Source organism: Cebus imitator, unplaced genomic scaffold, assembly GCF_001604975.1.
Source record: "Cebus imitator isolate Cc_AM_T3 unplaced genomic scaffold, Cebus_imitator-1.0 Scaffold258, whole genome shotgun sequence".
Lineage (NCBI taxonomy): Eukaryota > Metazoa > Chordata > Mammalia > Primates > Cebidae > Cebus > Cebus imitator.
The window spans coordinates 2,307,717-2,327,762 of record NW_016107573.1 but is presented as its reverse complement, the minus strand read 5'-3'; the positions used below and the strand labels follow the sequence as shown (position 1 = coordinate 2,327,762).

General features: G+C 50.1%; 1 protein-coding gene and 2 long non-coding RNA genes across 5 annotated transcripts in view; 1 reads left to right on the top strand and 2 right to left on the bottom strand.

Annotated features, from left to right (window-relative positions):
* Positions 1-12,611, bottom strand: part of TBC1D10A (TBC1 domain family member 10A) — a 36,833-nt gene extending 24,222 nt beyond the window's left edge. For 2 of the 3 annotated variants that reach the window (XM_017499617.1, XM_017499618.1), the window contains exon 1: positions 12,323-12,611. In XM_017499617.1, the coding sequence (XP_017355106.1) occupies positions 12,323-12,531 (209 nt within the window). In that variant the 5' untranslated portion in view covers positions 12,532-12,611. The remainder of the gene's footprint in view (positions 1-12,322) is intronic. The other variant, XM_037728211.1, reaches the window with a different exon arrangement.
* A 68-nt stretch (positions 12,612-12,679) lies between these two features.
* LOC108283328 lies at positions 12,680-15,131 on the top strand. Its single transcript, XR_001816788.2, has 2 exons — positions 12,680-13,004; positions 14,842-15,131. It is a non-coding gene; the product is annotated as an uncharacterized LOC108283328 (long non-coding RNA).
* On the bottom strand, positions 14,303-15,085 carry LOC119467076. The gene is made up of 3 exons (XR_005195602.1): positions 14,980-15,085; positions 14,593-14,694; positions 14,303-14,390 (listed from the first exon to the last, which is right to left on the bottom strand). It is a non-coding gene; the product is annotated as an uncharacterized LOC119467076 (long non-coding RNA).
* Positions 15,132-20,046: the final 4,915 nt, after the last annotated feature.

Here is a 20,046-nt window from a genome sequence, read left to right as displayed (position 1 = left end):
GAGACGGGGTTTCACCATGTTGACCAGGATGGTCTCGATCTCTTGACCTCGTGATCCACCCGCCTCGGCCTCCCAAAGTGCTGGGATTACAGGCTTGAGCCACCGCGCCCGGCCCACTATGATGTTTCTAGGCTGGTCTTGAACTCCTGGACTGAAGGGATCTGCCCACCTTGACCTCCTGGGATTATAGGCACGGATGAGAGGCATGAGCCACAGTGCCCGGCCTAGGTTCTCCTTTTTTCTGAAGTCAAGACAGAGATGAAAGGGAAAGCAGCAGCATTCTCTAAAAGTGGCTGGCTGGAGAAGATCACTTCTGGACTCACAGTGTCCAAGGCCCAAAGATCTGAGAAAGGACAGGAGTTCTCCACACTTATGCTCCTTCACTGGGCCACTCACGACCCAGCTGCTCCTGCCTTGTCTTGGGATATATATGAGGAGCTGTGTGTGGAGTCCTGGGGCAGGAATTGTGTCATCCACCATGATAATTTAGCAACAAAAACAACCTGAGAAGCCTGATAGGAGAAGTGCAGACACTTGGGGCTGGGCTGAAGTCCTACAGCTGAGACAGGAGGGGAAGGAGAGGCCACACAGTGGTCACTAACTTTGGTAAGATGGAAAACTGGGAAGGAGGAGTGCTGGGTTCCAGGCCCAGTTCCATCACTTGCTCAGCCTTGGTTTCCTCATCAGTAAACAGGGTAAAATAACAGCTTACCAATTTCCCATTGCTCCTATAAGGTTTACTGTGAGGCAGTGGAAATGAAAGCACCTTGCAGACTAAAGAGAGGCAGGCAGATCACCTGAGATCAGGAGTTCGAGACCAGCCTGGCCAACATGGCAAAACCCTGTCTCTGCTAAAAATACAAAAATTAGCCAAGTGTGGTGGCAGGTGCCTGTAACCCCAGCTACTCAGGAGGCTGAGGCAGGAGAATCACTTGAACCCAAGAGGCAAAGGTTGCAGTGAGCTGAGATTGTGCCATTGTACTCCAGCCTGGGCGACAAGAGTGAAACTCTGCCTAAAAAAAAAAAAAAAAAAAAGCTAGATAAATCAAAGCATCCCTTGATTTGATTACATTCCCCAAAGACCTGAGGGACACTGATCCTATACCCTACACACAAAGAGAAGTCCAGCCTGGCATGGTAGCTCATGCCTCTAATCCCAGCACTTTGGGAGGCAGAGGCAGGAGGATCACTTGAAGCCAGGAGTTCAAGACCAACCTGGGAAAAAAGCAGACCCTGTCTCAATCAATCAATAAGAGAGATCCTCTCACAGGAGGAACAGAGCATGCTGGGAGCACTAGCTTCTGTGGTATGTGCCATGGTGATCCTCCCGAACTTGCATGGTACCACACGGAGAACATCTCAAAGCACTATTCATATATATATATATTTTTTGAGATAGGATCTTAGTCCGTTGCCCAGGCTGGAGTGCAATGGTACAATAATGGCACATTACAGGCTTGACCTCCCCGGCTCAAGTGATCCTCCCGCCTCAGCCTCCCAAGTAGCTGGGACCACAGCTGCAGACCAACATGCCCAGCTAATTTTTAAATTATTTGTAGAGATGGGGTCTCCCTATATTACCCAGGCTTCAAGGCACTTTTCATATACTCCAAGGTCAGTCTCAGGATGTCAGATGTAGCTGTCTTCAACACCATCCCATTAAAACTACCTTAGTTTGGCTAGTAGGATGTCTCATGCCTATAATCTCAACACTTTGGGAGGCTGAAGAGGGAGGATCGCTTGTGCCCAGAAGTTTGAAACCAGCCTGGGCAACATAGTGAGACTCTATCGCTACAAAAAGGGAAAAAACTAGCCAGGCATGGTGGCTCGAGCCTGTAATCTTAGCTACTCAGGAGGCTGAGGTGGGAAGATCGCTTGTGCCTGGGAGGTTGAGGCTGCTGTGAGCTGTGATTGTACCACTGCACTCCAGCCTGGGTGACAGAACCAGACTCTGTCTCTTAAAAAACAAACAAACAGTGGGGCACAGTGGCTCATGCCTGTAATCTCAGCACTTTGGGAGGCTGAGCTGGATGGATCAGGAGTTCAAGACTAGCCTGGCCAAGATGGTGAAACCCCATCTCTACTAAAACTACAAAAATTAGCTGGGCATGGTGGTGGGCACCTGTAATCCCAGTTACTCAGGAGGCTGAGGCAGGAGAATCATTTGAACCCAGGGAGCAGAGGTTACAGTGAGCTGAGATTGTACCACTGCACTCCAGCCCGGTGACAGAGTAAGACTCCATCCCAAAAACAAACAAAAAAACCATACACACATACATACAAACTATGTTATTTTTATGTGGGGGAAACTAAAGTTAAAAAGATTAAGCAATTTTCACTGGGCATAGTGGCTCACATCTGTAATCCCAGAACTTTGGGAGGCCAAGGTGGGTGGATCATGTGAAGTCAGGAGTTTGAGACCAGCCTGACAACATGGCAAAACCCTGTCTCTACTAAAAATACAAAAATCAGCTGGGCCTGGTGGCAGGCATCAATAATCCCAGCTACTCAGGAGGCTAAGGCATGAGAATTGCTTGAACCTGGGAGGGTGAAGATTAAGCAACTTTCTCAAGGTCACACAGCTAGTTAGTGGCTCAATAAGGCCCAGGGCTGAGGTCTCCAGATCTCTGTTCAGCAGTCTTTGTTTACACCGTGCTCTTAATCTAATTACCTCATTTGATCCTCACAGTCCTTTATATACAACCACATCTGGTAACTTGTTTCTCTTAAAAATTTTTTTTTTAGAAACAGGGTCTTGCTCTGTCACCCAGGCTGGAGTACAGTGGCACAATCATAGCTTACTGCCGCCTCAAGCTCCCAGGCTCAGCCTCAGCCTCCCTAGTAGCTGGGACTACCGGCACGCACCACCCAGCTAATTTATCTTTTCAGAAATGGGCTCTCACTATGTTGCCCAGGCTGGTTGCAACTACTTGTTTAATGTCTGATTTCCCTGTGAGGGCAGGATCAGGTCTATATCCTGAGCCTAGCACAGGCTGCACATATAGTAAGTGCTGGGTGAAAAACTGGAAGCATCAGCCCTATGGTCAGGTGAGGAATGTGCCTAAGTCACATATTAAAAGGTCAGTGATGGAGCTATCACTGACACTCTGACCCCTGTGCCTGGTTCAGAGCCCTTTCTCACACACTAACCTAAAATCTGCATTTCCAGCCAGAATTTCTCATCTCCAAGATGCTGCTGGTGGTGTCTCTTGTAGGTGCTGAGGGGTTTGCCTTCTCATAGATGCTGTCCCAGCCAATGTACCACCTCTAAGAACAGAATAAAGGTGCTAGGTGAGGTCAAACAGGCCCCCAGTTGCCATCTGCCTCCCCTTGATCACTTTATGCTGTGTCCAAAGGCCCAAACCCACCCTCCCCAGTTGCCATACCACCCTAAGGTAGGTTTTCCATGTCCTCAGGATCCACTCCTCTCTTGTGGTTCTCCTTACATCCTTCCTTGCCATCCAACATGTCTGCCAGGCAGAGACCATGAAGCTCAACACCACTTATCCTATTCATTCCCCAACCAGGTCAGCCAGCTCACTCTCCTGCTGGAAGGAGACAAGGAACTCTTTGATGTGCCCTGAGCATGCCAGCCATACCAGGCACCTTGGGGAGCCCAGAGCTGTGACAAAGCAGAGTCAGTAGCAGCCCACTGCCCACTTCAGAGGAAGGCCACAGTTGGCCTTGCTTCCCTATAGCCAGAGGGCTACAGAATGGACTCTGTAAGAGGCCAAGGCTGCTTCAGGTAGTCCAGAGCCTTCCTACCTCTCCATCAGCCCACACAGCAGTCACGAACCAAGCCCGAATGATTTGCCAGCCTTTTTTTTTTGTGAGACAGTCTTGCTCTGTCACCCAGACTGGAATGCAATGGCGCGATCTCGGCTCACTGCAACCTCTGCCTTCTGGGTTCAAGTGATTCTCCTGCCTCAGCCTCCTGAGTAGCTGGGATTATTACTACAGGCATGAGCTACCACACGCAGCTAATTTTTTTTTTTTTTTTTTTTGTATTTTAGTAGAGATGGGGTTTCACTGTGTTGTCAGGCTGGTCTTGAACTCCTGACCTTATGATCCACCTGCCTTGGTCTCCCAGAGTGCTGGGATTACAGGCATAAGCCACTGCGCCCAGCCGATTTGCCAGCCTCTTTATTCTCATTGCTCCAGACCTCTTCCAGGCCTCACCACAGCCCTTTTAGGCTATCCCTGATTCTCCCAACAGGTCTGACTGCCTGCGGTCCAGCTCCTCTTTATGCCATCCTCCATGCCAGACCTGGACTAACCTTTAAGCACCACAGGAGGCTTCAGCCTGACAGTCAAGGCTAGACTCAGACCGCCCAACCCATTTCCCTAACCTCCCCTTGCTTTGTTATCATCCTACTGCCTCCCATTCCTCTTGTCACCTCTGCTCTTGGCATACATGCTCAAACAACTGTTTTTGGGAGGACTTTGTACATGGGGTCCCTCTCATCCAATGGACTGCCCTGCCTTGCCTCTTCTGAGGCCTAGATCAAATGCTACTACTTTCTAGGCTCCTGTAGGTGGGGCTGGCTGCTTTTTCCTCTATACTCTCAGAGCAACTGAATGCCTCAAGTTATAACTTCTTGTTTAATGTCTGATTTCCCTGTGAGGGCAGGATCAGGTCTATATCCTGAGCCTTCATCACTCAACACTGTAAAGATTTATCTGTGGTTCTATTTTTCAGCAAGTCTGTGACTGCCTTGAGGCCAATAAAACACAAGACGTGTTGTTCAGTTCTGTATCTCTTGTCCAGATCACAGGGTCTGGCAGAGTAGGTGCTCAATAAATGTGTGGTAAATTAAGCTCACTGCTAAGATGGATAAGCTGGCAAAAGTAAGCCTTGGCTTGCTCTCCCAGGCTGCTGGGTCTGCTTTCTATTTCTCTACCTGAAGAGGCGTGCATGCTAAACTATGGCAGCCTCTGAAGAACTGAACAGGACATAGAATGAAGTAGGGTAGGGTGGGGGCAGGAAAGATGGGAAAGGGAAGGATGAGACAGAGAAAGCCAAAGTTGGCAGCTGTCCTGAAATCCTAGGTGGTGGCTTCTAAGCATGCTAAGTATCAGAAGCATTGACTTGCCAGTGGGGTGGCCAGCACAGCCTTCTCCCTGCTGGAGAGGGTCTCTGGACCCAGGATTGCGGCAATAGATTTACCAGGGACAGACTAATCAGTTTAAAGGAGGCCTCCTATCCCTCAAGTGCACTGTCTGCAGGATAAAGGGGTCAGCTAGGACAATGGATGGGTGATGGCAGGGCTCTGCTCTAGTCGGCAATGCATCCTGAGCCTGGAGGCTCAATAAGCTTGACTGAGGAAGAGAATGGGGAAGAGAATGGGTAGTGCTATGTAGCTAGAGGAGCACTGGGTGAGAGTCGAAGGACCTGGAATCCCTCTCTGATCTGGCTCCACAGTTCACTAACAGCAAGAGTTCTTCAACCTTTAGATTCCTCTCTGGTATGAGGAACATAATCTCTGCTTAATCTACAAAGTAACACTTCTTCCAAAAGGCACAGACGAGATGTCAGTCAAATGGCCATTACATAGCATGTTGGGGTCAAGACCAATGTGATGTGGACTCTGGCCTATGGGAGGACTAGGCCAGGCCTGATCTGGCCATGCTTCCAGGACCTCTCCAAGGATCTTCCTCCCTGTGCCTTTCTCCTGCTTGATGGCCATCACCTTTCACTGTACTGAGACCTGCCTTGCCCTCCATACTGGGATGGGGAGGCAGCCAGATCCCTGCTAACTCCTGCCCTGGGTGTGGGGGCCTTAAGGACTTGTAAGCACCTGGCACCCTGCCTGCTGCCACCTTAGCAAGGTGTAGTTACTACTGGATTCAGTGCCAAGAAACAGGTTCTAGTCCCAGTTCTGCCATTTACCAGCTGGCAAATCTTGGGCACCCTCTCCTCAGGTCTTCAGTGTGCTCATCCACAGTACAGGGATAACCACCCCTCTCAGGGGAAGTGAAGAGTCACCGTGGGTTAGGGTTCACTCCTGCCCACAGGGGCTGGGCCTCATTGATGCTCATCATTATAGCCAAAGATGGAAAGGAAAAAATGAAAAGATAGAACCACAAGCCACTCCAGTCTTTAAGAGGGAGAACATTCACTGAGCACCTATCCTGTGCCAGACTTTTTCAAACATTAGTTCATTTAAGCCTCAAAATGATCCTGCAAAGTCAGTGTTATCATAACCATTTTGCAGGTGAGAAACTGAGGCTCAGAGAAGTGAAGCAACATGTCCAAGATCACACAGCCAGTCAGTCTCTGGCGCTTGTGTGAGGAGGGAGCACACAGCACCTTCTCTCACCCACCTTGGTATAAAGAGATTGGGTGGCTGGGCCAGAGCCAGGCCTCGCTGCCCCTTGGGAGTTCCTGTTTCAGGCCCAGATGCTGGTAGGACAAAACATCAAGTAGGTGCTACTGTCTTATCTCTTTCCCACAGCTTAGTTTCCTAGCAGGCGGACACGCAGGCACCTTCCCAGGGTAGCAGCTGGTGTTCTGGCTCCCTCCTTTACCAAGTCAGGTCTTGTCTGACGCCCTAACACTCACAGGGCCACCAAACTGGATTTTCCTTTGAGGCTAAGAAGGGAAAAATGAGAGAAAATGGGAGGACCTGTGGTCTAGAGTCACAGACCAGGGCCCCATATGTACAAATGCCCCCTTCCAGATGGGCCACCCAGGGTCCACTCCATCGCCAGCTCCATGCCCTCCTGGGATCCGTAACAGCTCAAGAAAAGTAGATGCTCTGAGTTTACAAACTAGAGAAGGTGGTGGTAAGGCAAAGAGTCAGATGTGGCCTGCCAGGAGAGCCCTGACCTCACTCCAGTAAAAACTGGCACACACTAAACTATAGGGATGCCAATTAAGCCAGTTCTATGATTTCCAAAATTGGCTAGTAATGAAAGGCCCAGGGAATGGGAACTGAAGAAGGCAACTGCTATTCCAGATGTTTCTCCCTGGGCCCAGCTCAGATCCCTTGCTCCCATAACAGGAAGCCAACACCCATGGGATCCAGAGAACATAGCTCCTCATCTCATCTGGCCTGCCGACTGAGTGGACTGAAGCTGGGTAGGAAGCTCTCAGCCTCAGGAGGCCAGACCTGACAATCATATAGGAAAAGAAGAGGAAGGTCAGGGACCACCTCTCTCAGGTCACTTCCCTCAGGCCAGGAGACCTAGTATACAACTTGTATCCTTCTTTCCCTTCCTGACGATTTCCTCTATGCTACAGAAGGACCACTAAACAAGTCTGTTCTTCCTGCCCCAAAGTGACAGGAAAGGTATCATCACTCCTCCCACGCTTCCCTGCTGAAAACATGTCTTTCTCCTCATCTGGCCCTTCCTGGGCTTCTTTTTTTCGAGACAGGGTCTCACTCTCTCATCCAGACTGGAGTGCAGTGGTGTGATCTCAACTCACCACAACCTCCACCTCCCAGGCTTAAGCAATTCTCCTCCTTCAGCCTCCTGAGTAGCTGGGATTATGGGCATGTGTCACTACTGCCCTGCTAATTTTTGTACTTTTGTAGAGATGGGGTTTCACTATGTTGGCCAGGCTGGTCTCGAACTCCTGATCTCAAATGATCCACACACCTCGGCCTCCCAAAGGGCTGGGACTACAGGCATGAACCATTGCGCCTGGCCTTTCCTGGGCTTCAGTGCCCCACTCGGTCTCCAGCCAAGCCAGAAGAACTAATGCTGTCAGCACTCTGGTCTATGCCACCCACAGGATTATTTACTGGCTAGCTGCTTTCTTACCTGTGGCTACTACTCAAAAGCAGACAGGGACCATCTCAGTCTCAGTAAAGTTTCCCTGCAGAGTAGGCTCCAAAGACAGACAAAGTGAAGAAATGGAAAGGCCTAGGACAGGGAATCAGGAATCCCAGGTTCAATTCCTAGCTTTGCTCCTAATAGACTGAAGAGAGGAGACTAATTTCTCACAGGCCTCCAGTTTATCAATCTGTGTGATGAGGGCCATCTCTGAGGTCACCTTCAGCTTTTTTTTTTGTTTTTGAGACAGAGTCTTGCTCTGTCACTAGGTTGGAGTGCAGTGGCATGATCTCGGCTCACTGCAACCTCTACCTCCTGAGTTCAAGCGATTCTCCTGCCTCAGCCTCCCAAGTAGCTGGGACTCCATGCACGTACCACCGTGTCCGGCTAATTTTTGTATTTTTAGTAGAGACAGGGTTTCACCATGTTAGCCAGGACGGCTCAAACTCCTGACCTTGTGATCTGCCCACCTCGGCACCTCGGCCTCCCAAAGTGCTGGGATTACAGGCGTGAGCCACCACACCTGGACTTTTTTTTTTTCAGACAAGGTCTCCCAGGCTGGAATGTAGTGGCATGATTTTGGCTCACTGCAACCTCCATCTTCCTGGACTCAAGTGATCCTCCCACCTCAGCATCCCGAGTGGCTGGTACATGTCACCAAGCCCAGCTAATTTTTGTATTTTTTGTAGAAATGAAGTTTTACCATGTTGGCCAGGCTGGTCTCGAACTCCTGGGCTCAAGCAATCCTCCCATCCCACCTAAGCCTCCACAAATGCTGGAATTATAGGTGTGAGACACTACGTCCAGCCTTTTTTTTCTTTTTGAGACTGGGTCATGTTCTGTCTCAAAAAAGAGCTGGATGAAGCACAGTGGCGCAATCTTGGCTTCCTACAACCTCCACCTCGCGGGTTCAAGTGATCCTCCCACCTCTCAGCCTCCCGAGTAGCTGGGATTACAGGTGCCCACCACAATGCCCAGCTAATTTTTTGTATTTTTTTGTAGAGACGGAGTTTCGCCGTGTTGCCCAGGCTGGTCTCAAACTCCTGAACTCAAGCAATCCACCCGCTTCAACCTCCCAAACTGCTGGGATTATAGGTGTGAGCCACCATGTCCTGCCATTTTCGGCTTCCTGACTTGAAATGTCTCCCAGTAAATAAGTATTAATTAGTCCACTGCAGGCCTAAAGAGAAAAAGATGAATGAGCCTCTTCCCAGTCCTGAAGCTGATCAGTCTAATGAACTGGAAATGGCAACATACTCTTATCTTTCTGAGCCACTTCTATTAGCCTCATATACTGCTGAGAGAGTCCAAAGTGCTGGGCTAAGCCAGGGAAGGTAAGAGCAGGCAGGTGACTGCTAAGACCCTTCTGTTCTACCTGTCTGACACCTGATGTCCTACAGAGGCCAAAGGCTGTATTTATGAACAGTGAAGCCAGTGGAAGCTATACTGACCTGGGGGTCAGAAAACCTAAGTTCAGGTCCTACTTCTGCCACTAATATGCTGTGATCTTAAGCAAGTTATTCTTCTCTCTAGGCCTCAGTTTCCTCATCTGTATACGTAATGGCTAAGCTGGTCAATCTATTAAGATCCCTTATAGGCTGGGCATGGTGGCTCACGCCTATAAACCTAGCACTTTGGGAGGCCAAGGTAGGCGGATTGCCTGAGGTCAGGAGTTCAAGACCAGCCTGGCCAATGAAACCCCATCTCCACTAAAAATTCAAAAAATTAGATGGGCATGGTGTCGGGTGCCTGCAATCCCAGCTACTCAGGAGGCTGACAGAAAATCACTTGAACCGGGAGGCAGAGGTTGCAGTGAGCCAAGATCACACCATTGCACCCCAGCCTGGGTGACAAGAAACTCCATTTCAAAAAAAAAAAAGATCCTTTACAGTGCAGTCTATGATTTTTTGATCTCCTCATGCCATGTAGCTAATAGTCACCTGAGTGAGGTGACCTATGACCTGCTTGCTTTCTTACCCCTAGGCCTGGCAACTTCCACAACCCAACTGTCTTGAGACAACCTTTGGCCCAGGGTAGCTGAAATGGACTTTTAATCTGGGATCAGAGTCCCCACCAATCTCCACACTACCAATGAGTGCTAATGTTTCACTTCTCTAGCATAGAACATGGACTCCTAGCCTTCAACCACGAGACTGGGTTCAGGGTGGTCACCCTGAAACTTCTCATAACTTCCCCTCTATGGCCTTGGGCAGGGACTTACTCTTGGCTTTTTTGAAACCACAATATAAACTAAGTAGGGAACTTTGAAGCTTTCAGATACCAGAGATTTTGGGTTGACTGACAGGCTCCAGAAAGTGAGGGAAGGAGGAGAGAGGAGTGGACCTGGGATCCCACCTCAGCCCCACACCTACAGACAGCAGTGACGTAGAGGGTGTCTGCAGAGCCACACCCCGTGTTTGTGGTTGTGGGGTGGGGAAGACAGATGTCTGGCTGCCTGGACGGTGACTACGGCCAAAGGGAGGTGCTTCCACTGGAGCCTCACTCTGCCCACAAATACCAGAGATATGCCCTCATTTTTCTCTTCATTTCTCAGACCCTTAGAAGGAAAGAAAGAAAACTAACATTTTCTGGGCCACTATTTGTGTCAAGCGCTGTGCTAGGCACTTTCACATATCTGATCTCACTTAACCCCCAAAGTAACGTTGGGAAGTGGGAGTTACTGTTGTCCTTAACAGTGAGTAAACAGGCTCAGGGATTCAGGATCTTGCCCAAGGTCATGAAGCTAGCAAGTGTAATTCCTAAGTCTGGCTTTTTCCTAATATATCGATTTGCTCTTCACCCCAAGATCTGGTTGACTGCCTGAGAAGCATGTAGTAGGAATTCTCATGCCGTAGCATTCTCTGACAAATCTGAGCTCTTCCTTCCAAGGTCCCATAAATGCAACTGGGAACTCCTTTCCCAGATCTCAAGACCACACCCCTCCCTGGGCCCTAATCCCTGGTGACTGCTCCTCAATTCAAAACACTCCAGGTCCCCACTAAGTTCTCACAAGCGAATCCCTGGGGAACTGTGACGAAGCATCAGTCAGGGTGATGGTTCAGAATGAGGGGCGCCCTCTCTCTAAGGCCTGGACTAAGCTTAGAGGAGACAGAGCCAGTGGTTAACAGGGAACTCCCCTGAGGGGAGGGGCCTGGATTTCTCCAAGGGAGAAAGAGTCCAGGTGAATAAGAGGCTCTGTGGCTGGGGAAAATCCCGGAAGTGATCGGTGTTCTTAGACAGTGAAAGCGCTTCCATAAATCATGAGAGAGTCTGGGGTGACCTTGGACTATCTCAAATGGTCAGAAAAAGGGAGAAAGGACATCCTCTGGAGTAGGGTCATGGCAGGGTCCCAGAAGCTCCTACTGGTGACTGGGATGGAAAGCACACATCAGGAGGGAGCCTTGTCAGTTCTGCGCACAACACTGATCTCAAGTGACAGTACAGCTGGGATGGGAGTGGGGTGTGGAGTCCATCTTTCCTGAGGGGCCCGCCATCCCGTACGCTTTATCTTTGAGGCCTGGGCTCGGGGGGTTCTGTGGGGCAACGTGTGGCCCAGCATGGAGGGAAGGTGCTGTTCCACGGCCCCACATTTCTCTGTCTGCCAGCTGGGTGCCTGGGTGCTCTCCGGATAGGGCATCTGGCGGTGCTATATGAACAGGAACGCTGTTGTCTCCCTGCCTGCCCCCCTCCCATGCCCAAGATCTCCCTTTGGGAGGAGGCGCATGTCCCCAGGACATGCACAGAGCCCACAACTGGCTCCTGTGGCTGCTGGAGCTGACTGTCTGTCCTGATAGTGGGGTGCTGTTGCCCAGTAGGTGCTCTGCCCAGAAGGGGGAGTACCTGCCCACCTGTTGCCAGTGCCAGTGGAGGAAGCTGTGTATGAGGGGGTAGGGGCCATTCTCTGACCCTTCCATGAGGAGAAGAGACTGTCTTTCCCAGGTTGGGGCTGTGTGGGAGGGAAGTGACCAGTGTCAGTCCATCCAGAGGTCTGTCTGCCTCGAGGAAAGGGTCAGTCTGTCCTGGGACGGGGTGGGAGCAGGGCAGTCAGTCCTGAAGTCGGTCTGAGGTCTCTTGGTGTGGGGCAGTGGGGTGGGGAGACAAGGGCGTTTGTGGGAGGGGAAGGGTTGGGGAATACGTGTCTACGGACGGGAGTGGGGGGCAGCCATCTGCGAGCCTGTCGGGATGGCAGAGACAATCATCCCTAAGGCCTTTGTGGCAGGGGTGGGTTTGGGGCAGTGTCTGTCGTTCTGTCCCACGGCTGGGAGGAGGGCACTGACCCTTCTGGGGGCGGGTCAGTCTGTCTGGAGGGTGGAGGTGGCGGGGTGGAGGTGTGGGCCCGTCCGCCCCTGGGTCGGAAGTAGGACGGCGAAGGGGGCGGGTCTGGAAAGGCAGGGGTTGTGGGGGTGGGGCAGAGGAGGGAAGGGGGATTGGTGGTCCCTGCTTGGGAGGGGGACGTGTCGGCGAGTTCCGAGGGCGTCTCCTTCCGCGTCGACGCCCCCCCTCGTGGGTACCGCGCTTGGTCCCGACCCCCGGCGCTACTCACGCGCCCTCGGCGCCCTGCGAGCCCACGATGAAGCCGAACTTATCGATGCGGCGCTCAGCGAAGCCGTTCGCCTCGGAGTCGGACCCGAGAGAGCTGAGTTCATCGGTGGTTGCGGCGTCGGGGCCCTGGGCCAGGCTTTCCCGGGTTCCCGACAGGCTTTCCCCGGCCGCGGGCGCGCGCGGCCCATTCTCTCCGTTGCTCTTCGCCATCCCGGCCGCACCCGCCGCCTGAGCCCCAGCGGCCACCTCAGCCGCCCGGCCGCCACCGACGCCCCGCCCACGCGCCGAGCCTATTGGCCGCCGCATGGACGGGGGCGGGGCTCCAGGCCCTCCCGGGAGCTCTCCCCCCATGCCCAATGGGCGCCGCAGACCCCGGGCCCCGCCCACCTTACCCCGGCGGGCGCCGACAGGCCCGACGTGAGGGGGCGGGGCAGCCGTCACCACAGCCGTCCCCGCCCTCCTCCGGGCTGCCAATCACAAGAACTCACCTGGACGAGCTCCGGCCTTTCCGGGTTGGCCCAAAGCCGGGCCTGTCACCTCACTGCAGAGCATGAGCCGGAGGCCCAGGGCTTCCTCTATGGATTCTTCATTTGCCTCCTCAGCCCCGCTCCTCGCGAGACCCCACGGACGTGGGTGGGGATTGTTTCGCTCATTCATTTATGAGGAACTTTGAGAAGACCCAGGTGAGTTCAGGGACGCAGAGAGGCTTAAAGGCCCAGCCTGAGCCAGAAGTTTGGCAGTCCCATCGCACTCACTGCTTCTGGGGCCTTAAATTATCTCGTGAGACCTAATCATTAATAATAATCAGCGTTTACTGAGCCACTCACTGCCCGAAGCTCTACCTACTTTCTCCTGGAATCTTTTTCCCAGCAGTTTTATGGAACATAATTAACATACCATACATTCACGTTTAAAGTGTACAGTGATTTTTAGCATATTTACAGAGTTGTGCAACCATCACAATACTCTAATTTTAGAACATTTTCATCACCCCCCAAAAGAAACTCCTACCAATTAGCAGTCACTCTGCATCCTTGTTCCCCCAATCCCTGGCAACCACTAATCTGCTGTTTCTATAGATTTGCCTTTTCTGGGTATTTCATATAAATGGAATTATACAATATATGGCCTTTTATGTCTGGACTCTGTTCTCTTTGTCATCTTCAAGGTTCATCCACAGTGTAGCATGTATCAGTGCTTCTGGATTCACATCTGCCCCAGGTATGTCTGGCTCCTACCCTCCCGTTCCTGGGATAGGCCCACATGGACTTGAAAGACTCATACTGCCCCTCCTGGGAGTTAGGACTAGACCAGATTATGTTTATCCATTCATCAGTGATGTTCATTCATGGGTTTCCAGTTTTTAGCCATTATGAATAATGCTGCTCTGACCATTCAGGTACAAGCTTTTGTGTGGGCCTATGTTATTTCTCTTGGATAGATGCGGAGGAGTGGAATTTCTGGGTCATATGGTAACTGTTTAACCTTTTGAGGAACTGGCAAACTGTTTTCCAAATTTGTTGCAAAGTGTCTTGTGATCTTTTAGCAATGAAGTATATACCATTATTAGTCCCATTTTACAGTTAAGGAGACTGAGGTAAAGTCAGTTAGTCTGTTGGCCTAAGGTCCCAAAATTACAGAATTGGCTGTAAATAGAGCCAGGATTTGAACTTAGCTCTTACCAACTGCTTATATTTGCAGGGATGGGCCAATTTTATCTATATGGGCTTAGCCCCCAGCAGCTGACTTCTGACCCCCGAGATTGTCAACTCTTGGATCTATAATATAATGATATCTCCTCACTTATGTCTAGTACTTTATGGTTTACAAGTCACAGTATGTTGTCATCTGATACTCCCTGCAGACCTGTGGGAGAGATAGCCTAGAGAAGTGAAGGGACCAGAAGACTCAGGCCTGGCTGCAGGGCCTCAGACAGACTCCTCAGGGCCCCAAGGCGAGCCCCAAGAGGGGGTCTTGACCCTTGAGTGATTTCACCTTGACACCACGTGGCCCAGACATTCTTGATGACTTTATTGTGCAATCCTCACATTCCATGGGGTTCTGGCTTTCTGTAAACAAGGCAAGAGCAAATATGGGAGTGGGCATAGGCTATTTTGGTCTTAAACCCTCAGTCGAGGAGGATGTTCCTTCTCTTCAGTGACTCCAGACACAGTGGTGGGCTCCAATCCCAGCTCCCAGGAGGGGCAGTATGGGTCCTTCATGGTGGTGTGGGCCTATCCCAGGAAAGGGAGGGGGAGGAGCCAGACATACCTGGGGCAGATGTGAATCCTCAAGTACAGCAAAGTATCCAAGACCCTTTGACTTCGTAATTCTATTCCTAGGGTCATATCCCAAACATGTTCTTATTCAGCTCTGTGAAGGCACAAATACAGAGACGTTCACCCCAGGGATATTTGGGGAGGGGCAGATTAGAGACCCTGAGTGTTCATCTTTAGGAGATTGCATAGATGTTACTCCACTGATGCTCCAGATTCTGATTTTCTTTAATCAAATTACCAGGATTTGAATTTCAGCGACTGAGGTGGCGGCTGGAGCTCAGGCGGCAGGCAAGGCTGGGAGGCCCAACGCAAGGGGGCAGGGCAGCTGTCACCACAGCCCTCCCCACCCTCCTCCAGGCTGCCAATCACAAGAACTCACCTGGACAAGCTCCGGCCTTTCCAGGTTGGCCCCAAGCGGAGCCTGTCACCTACTGCAGAGTTGATGATGCCAAGTGGCCCAGACATTCTTGAGCAAATGACTTCTCTCTGAGCCCATTTTCTCACCTATAAATTGGAAATCCTGAAAAAATACGTCCTTCGAAGAGTTGTTCTGAGACTTTACTGTAACAGTATGCACTAAGCACCTGGCACATGGAGAAGTCCAGTAAATAATGGCCAGAAGCCAGGCACAGTGGCTGATGCCTGTAATCCCAGCACTTTGGGAGGCTGAGGTAGGTGGATCACTTGAGATCAGGAGTTCAAGACCAAGCTGGTCAACATAGTGAAACCCTGTCTCTACTAAAAATACAAAAATTAGCTGGGCATGGTGACAGGAGCCTGTAGTCACAGCTACTTGGGAGGCTGAGGCAGGAGAATCGCTTGAACCTGGGAGGCGGACGTTGCAGTGAGCTGAGATTGTACCACTGCACTTCAGCCTGGATAACAGAGCAAGACTCCATCAGAAAGAAAGAAAGAGAGAGAGGGGAAGGAAGGAAGAAGGAAGGAAGGAAGGCCGGCCAGTCAGGATGGTGGCATTTGAAGTTTGCAAAAACACTTGCAAATTCATTATTGTTTTAAGTGTTCCCCATTACAGCCTGTGGCTACAGCAGGGGATTCTGCCCAATTTAATCTATGGCACATGGCTTGGGAGACTTCACTTCATGGCTGTACCCCTCAACAACTGGGTATCCTTGTGCAAAATTGCTAACTTTTGTATTTTTTGTAAAGACTAGGTCTCACTGTGTGACCTAGGATGGTCTGGAACTCCTGAACTCAAGTGGTTCCCACCTTGGCTTCCCAAAGTGTTGGGATTACAGGCGTGAGCCTCCATGCACGGCCAATGGATTTAACACACCTATAACGAGCCAGACATTGGTGCAGGGGTGTCCAATCTTTTGCCTTACCTGGGCCACACTGGAAGAATTGTCTTGGGCCACACATAAAATACACTAATGATATAGCTGATGAGTTTTTAAAAATTGCAAAAAGAAAATCTCATAATGTTTTAAGAAAGTTTATGTATTTGTGTTGGGGCACATCCAAAGCGATCCTGGGCCATGGGTGGGTTGGACAAGCTTGCTCTAGTGATTGAGAGAGATGGAGTCCTGGCCCAATAGAGTTTACGGTCCAGTGGAGGAGCAACAACATGAACAAGCATAGAACATTTGTCAGGCAGTGAGGGTAAGAAAATAAAGCCAGGTAAGGTATGGAGAATGCTGGAGTAGGTGTTGGGGAGGTGGTGGGGGCCGAAAATGAGGGAGCTCCTCTGCAGGGCTGAGAATAGTATACTAGAAGCATGGCTGCAGACGCTGTTTCCCCTTGAAGAAGAAACAAGCTGTGTTGTTAGATTGAAGTAAGAAAGCAGGGGGAGCAGTGAGCCAATGAATAAATGATCAAAAAGGATGCCTGCAGAATCATGTGGTTCACTGGAATACAGAATTTAGGAGGGCTTAGGCAATGCTGTGGAACATCCTGGTGAACTGGCTGTTATAGACATTCTTTTGAAGATAGAATGTGTTGATATCCCAGAGTCTCATCTTGCTTGGGTCATTCCCAGCAGCTGGGCTCAAGGAGCAGACATAGGCCTCTCTCCTGGATCCTGGAATGTGTAGTTGGCATGTGCCCAGGAAACCTGTGAGCACTGGCCATGAGAAAAAGTCCAAATGCCTTATTTATTTATTTATGAGATGGAGTCTTGCTCTGTTGCCCAGGCTGGAGTGCAGTGGCACGATCTTGGCTCACTGCAACCTCTGCCTCCTAGCCTCAAGCGATTCTCTTGCCTCAACCTCCTGAGTAGCTGGGACTACAGGCGTGCACCACTGTGCCCAGCTAATTTTTGTATTTTTAGTAGAGACGGGGTTTCACCATGGTGGCCAGGCTGGTCTCGAACCCCTGACCTCATGTGATCCACTCACCTCAGCCTCCCAAAGTGCTGGGATCACAGGAGTGAGCCACTGCACCCAGCCTCAGATGCCGTATCTTTAATTCAGAATAGACTGCAGGGTTGAGGCTCAAAAGGTAGACAGCTAGTACCCAGCAGCTTATGAAGCACAAGGAAACTATAAAGCTTATTTATCACAACATGGATAACAGGAATCTTTTATTAATATTCCAAGTAGCAGAAAACACTCAAATAGGCTTAAGCCAAACCTATACTTAGTGGGCTCCATAGCGTAAAACGATTCATCAATGTGGTAAGTTTTAGGAGCAGTTTGAGCTAGAAGTTGTAGCACCAGAACTATGGGCTCATGTTGCTCTTCCCTCCTTTTTTCTTTGTCCTCCTTCAGCTGGACAGTATATAGTTGCCAGGAGTGGTGGCAAGAACAGCTGGCTGCTTCATCCTCAAGTGCCCTTTATGGTACCAGCTCCAGGCCTCACACATCCACACAAGTCTTCTGTTAGGTTCTGTTCAAAGGTGAGGAGGCTGCATTCCTTCATGGGTCAACCATTTATACATCACAGTATACTTTTTTTTTTTTTTGAGACAGTCTCGCTCTGTCACCCAGGCTGGAGGGCAGTGGTGCAATTTCGGCTCACTGCAACCTCTGCCTCCCAGGATCAAGTGATTATCTTGCTTCAGCCTCCCACATAGCTGGGACTACAGGCATGCGCCGCCAGGCCTGGTTGATTTTTGTATTTTTAGTAGAGACAGGGTTTCATCATGTTGGCCAGGCTGGTCTCAAACTCTTGACCTCAGGTATATCCCATTATACATTTAAGTATCACATGCATACCCCTGATCTAATCAACAGGAGCAGTTCAGGGAGAGGGAACACTGATGGGCTTAATGGAATTCAGCTTAAGGCAACAGTAGTAACAGTATTCTCCGTAATGATCTATTTTATTAAAAAATAAAAAAAAACTTTTTTAGAGATGAGGTCTCACCATGTTGTCTAGGCAGACTTCGAACTCCCTGGCTCAAGCAATCCTCTTACCTCAGCCTCCCAAGCAGCTGGAACTACAGGTGTGCCACCGTGCCTAGAATGAGTTTATCTTGTCCTGCTTCATGGATTGTAGCACCCAGGGGTACCTAGAATTGTTGACTTACATGCTGGGAGCAGCGAGCAGAGCATGGTTTCAGGGCATCCACCAGGCAGAATGCTCTTTTATAGAACAATGCAATTTTTTTTTTCTTTTGATACGGAGTTTCGCTCTTGTTGCCCAGGCTGAAGCACAATGGCATAATCTCGGCTCAGTACAACCTCCACCTCCTGGGTTCAAGTGATTCTCCTGCCTCAGTCTCCTGAGTAGGTGGGATTATAGGCATGCACCATCACGCCCGGCTAATTTTGTTATTTTTAGTAGAGATGGGGTTTCTCCATGTTGGTCAGGCTGGTCTCAAACTCCTGACCTCGGGTGAGCCAGCTGTCTTGGCCTCCCAAAGTGCTAGGATTACAGGCATGACCCACCGTGCCCAGCCTCTAATGCAGAATCCTACAATGAAGAATTTTAAAAATGCAACAATGCTGAATAGTAAAGAGTAAATCTCCCTATCAGATAGACTTCATGATCATAACTCCAAGATCTTACATTTTGCTATTATTTTTCAAAAGTAAACTTCTAGGCCAGGTGCGGTGGCTCTCACCTGTAATTCCAACACTTTGGGAGGCTGAGGTGGGTGGATCACAAGGTCAGGAGTTCAAGACCAGCCTGGCCAGTATGGTGAAACCCCATCTCTACTAAAAATACAAAAATTAGTTGGGCATGGTGATGTGCGCCTGTAGTCCCAGCTACTTGGGAGGCTGAGGCAGAAGAATCGCTTCAACCCAGGAGGCGGTGGAGCTGAGACCACGCCACTGCACTCCAGCCTGGGCAACAAAGGGAGACTGTCTAACACAAAAAAAAGCAAACTTCTAAAAATCTTATACACTGGTACGTGTGTGTGCCCAAGAGTAGAGCTATATTATGCTTTCTTGTCTGATTTTTTAATGACAGGGATAAATGAAATACGACATAATTGCTAATAGTACAACACATATTTCCATCCAAGTATATATCCTAACATAACCCAATGTAACCATTTAATATATTCACTAATACAATATATCGATATTAAAGTGAAATGGTTCTGATTATTAGTGGCCTCCTCTAAAAGTACGTGACAAGTACTTTAGTGGGTAGAACCGAAAGTGAAATTCTTTAATTTCTACAATTCCAGGAGCCCTGTGTGTACAAGTCTTCAAAATTATGATTTGAGTCAAGTCCCGCCCCACCCGTTTTCCCAGCAGTCCTGCGACAGGAGCATTTATTCCTATTTCATAGTATGGTCTGGTGGAGCACTGCAGAGTGTGGTCTTCAGGAAGGGGTGAGCTGCTTTGGTTTTCCAGAGCATTCACTGGCTACATGACCTTGGGTATTCTACCTCGTTTTAAAAATGGGGCAGATAATCCTCAGGAGATTACAAGAAGAATCAGAAAAGCTGTGCAAAGCAGCTTTGTATTATAAACAGCAGGACGCTATGTACATGCTGTGGGTCCTAAACCAGTGCAGTGCCAGGCAGCACACTGGGCCTGTGGCCACTAATGTTCACAAGGCCTCATGGTCAATGGAGCTTCTGCGTCTGAGTGAGCCAGGACAGATGTTCATTCAGGAACTCCGGGAAACTGGATTCACTCTCTAGAGGGCAGCTGAAAGGGCCCATTCACTCACATTCCACCCAGCAGCATTCCTGGCCTCCGGTCACAGACTCAGCCACAGAGGTTCTGCAGGCTTTGCCAGTCTGTGGGGGTGAGTGCCCTGACACCATGACCTGCCCACTGCTCCCAGAAAGAAAGGAGAGCTTGGAGTATGGGACTCCCCAGATCTCCTGACCCCCTTCCTTCTTGGAATGAGACTCAGGTAGTGCTCAGGGGGATTTCTGGTTTTGGCCACGGACAGGCAACCAGCAGTGGCCTCACTTTAGGCACCCAAACCACAAAGCCCACTTTGGGAAGCCAAATTTCAACTCTGGCCCCTGGGGCAAACTTCTAGCAACCAGGCCAGAGGCAAATGTCAGACACCGTAAGGA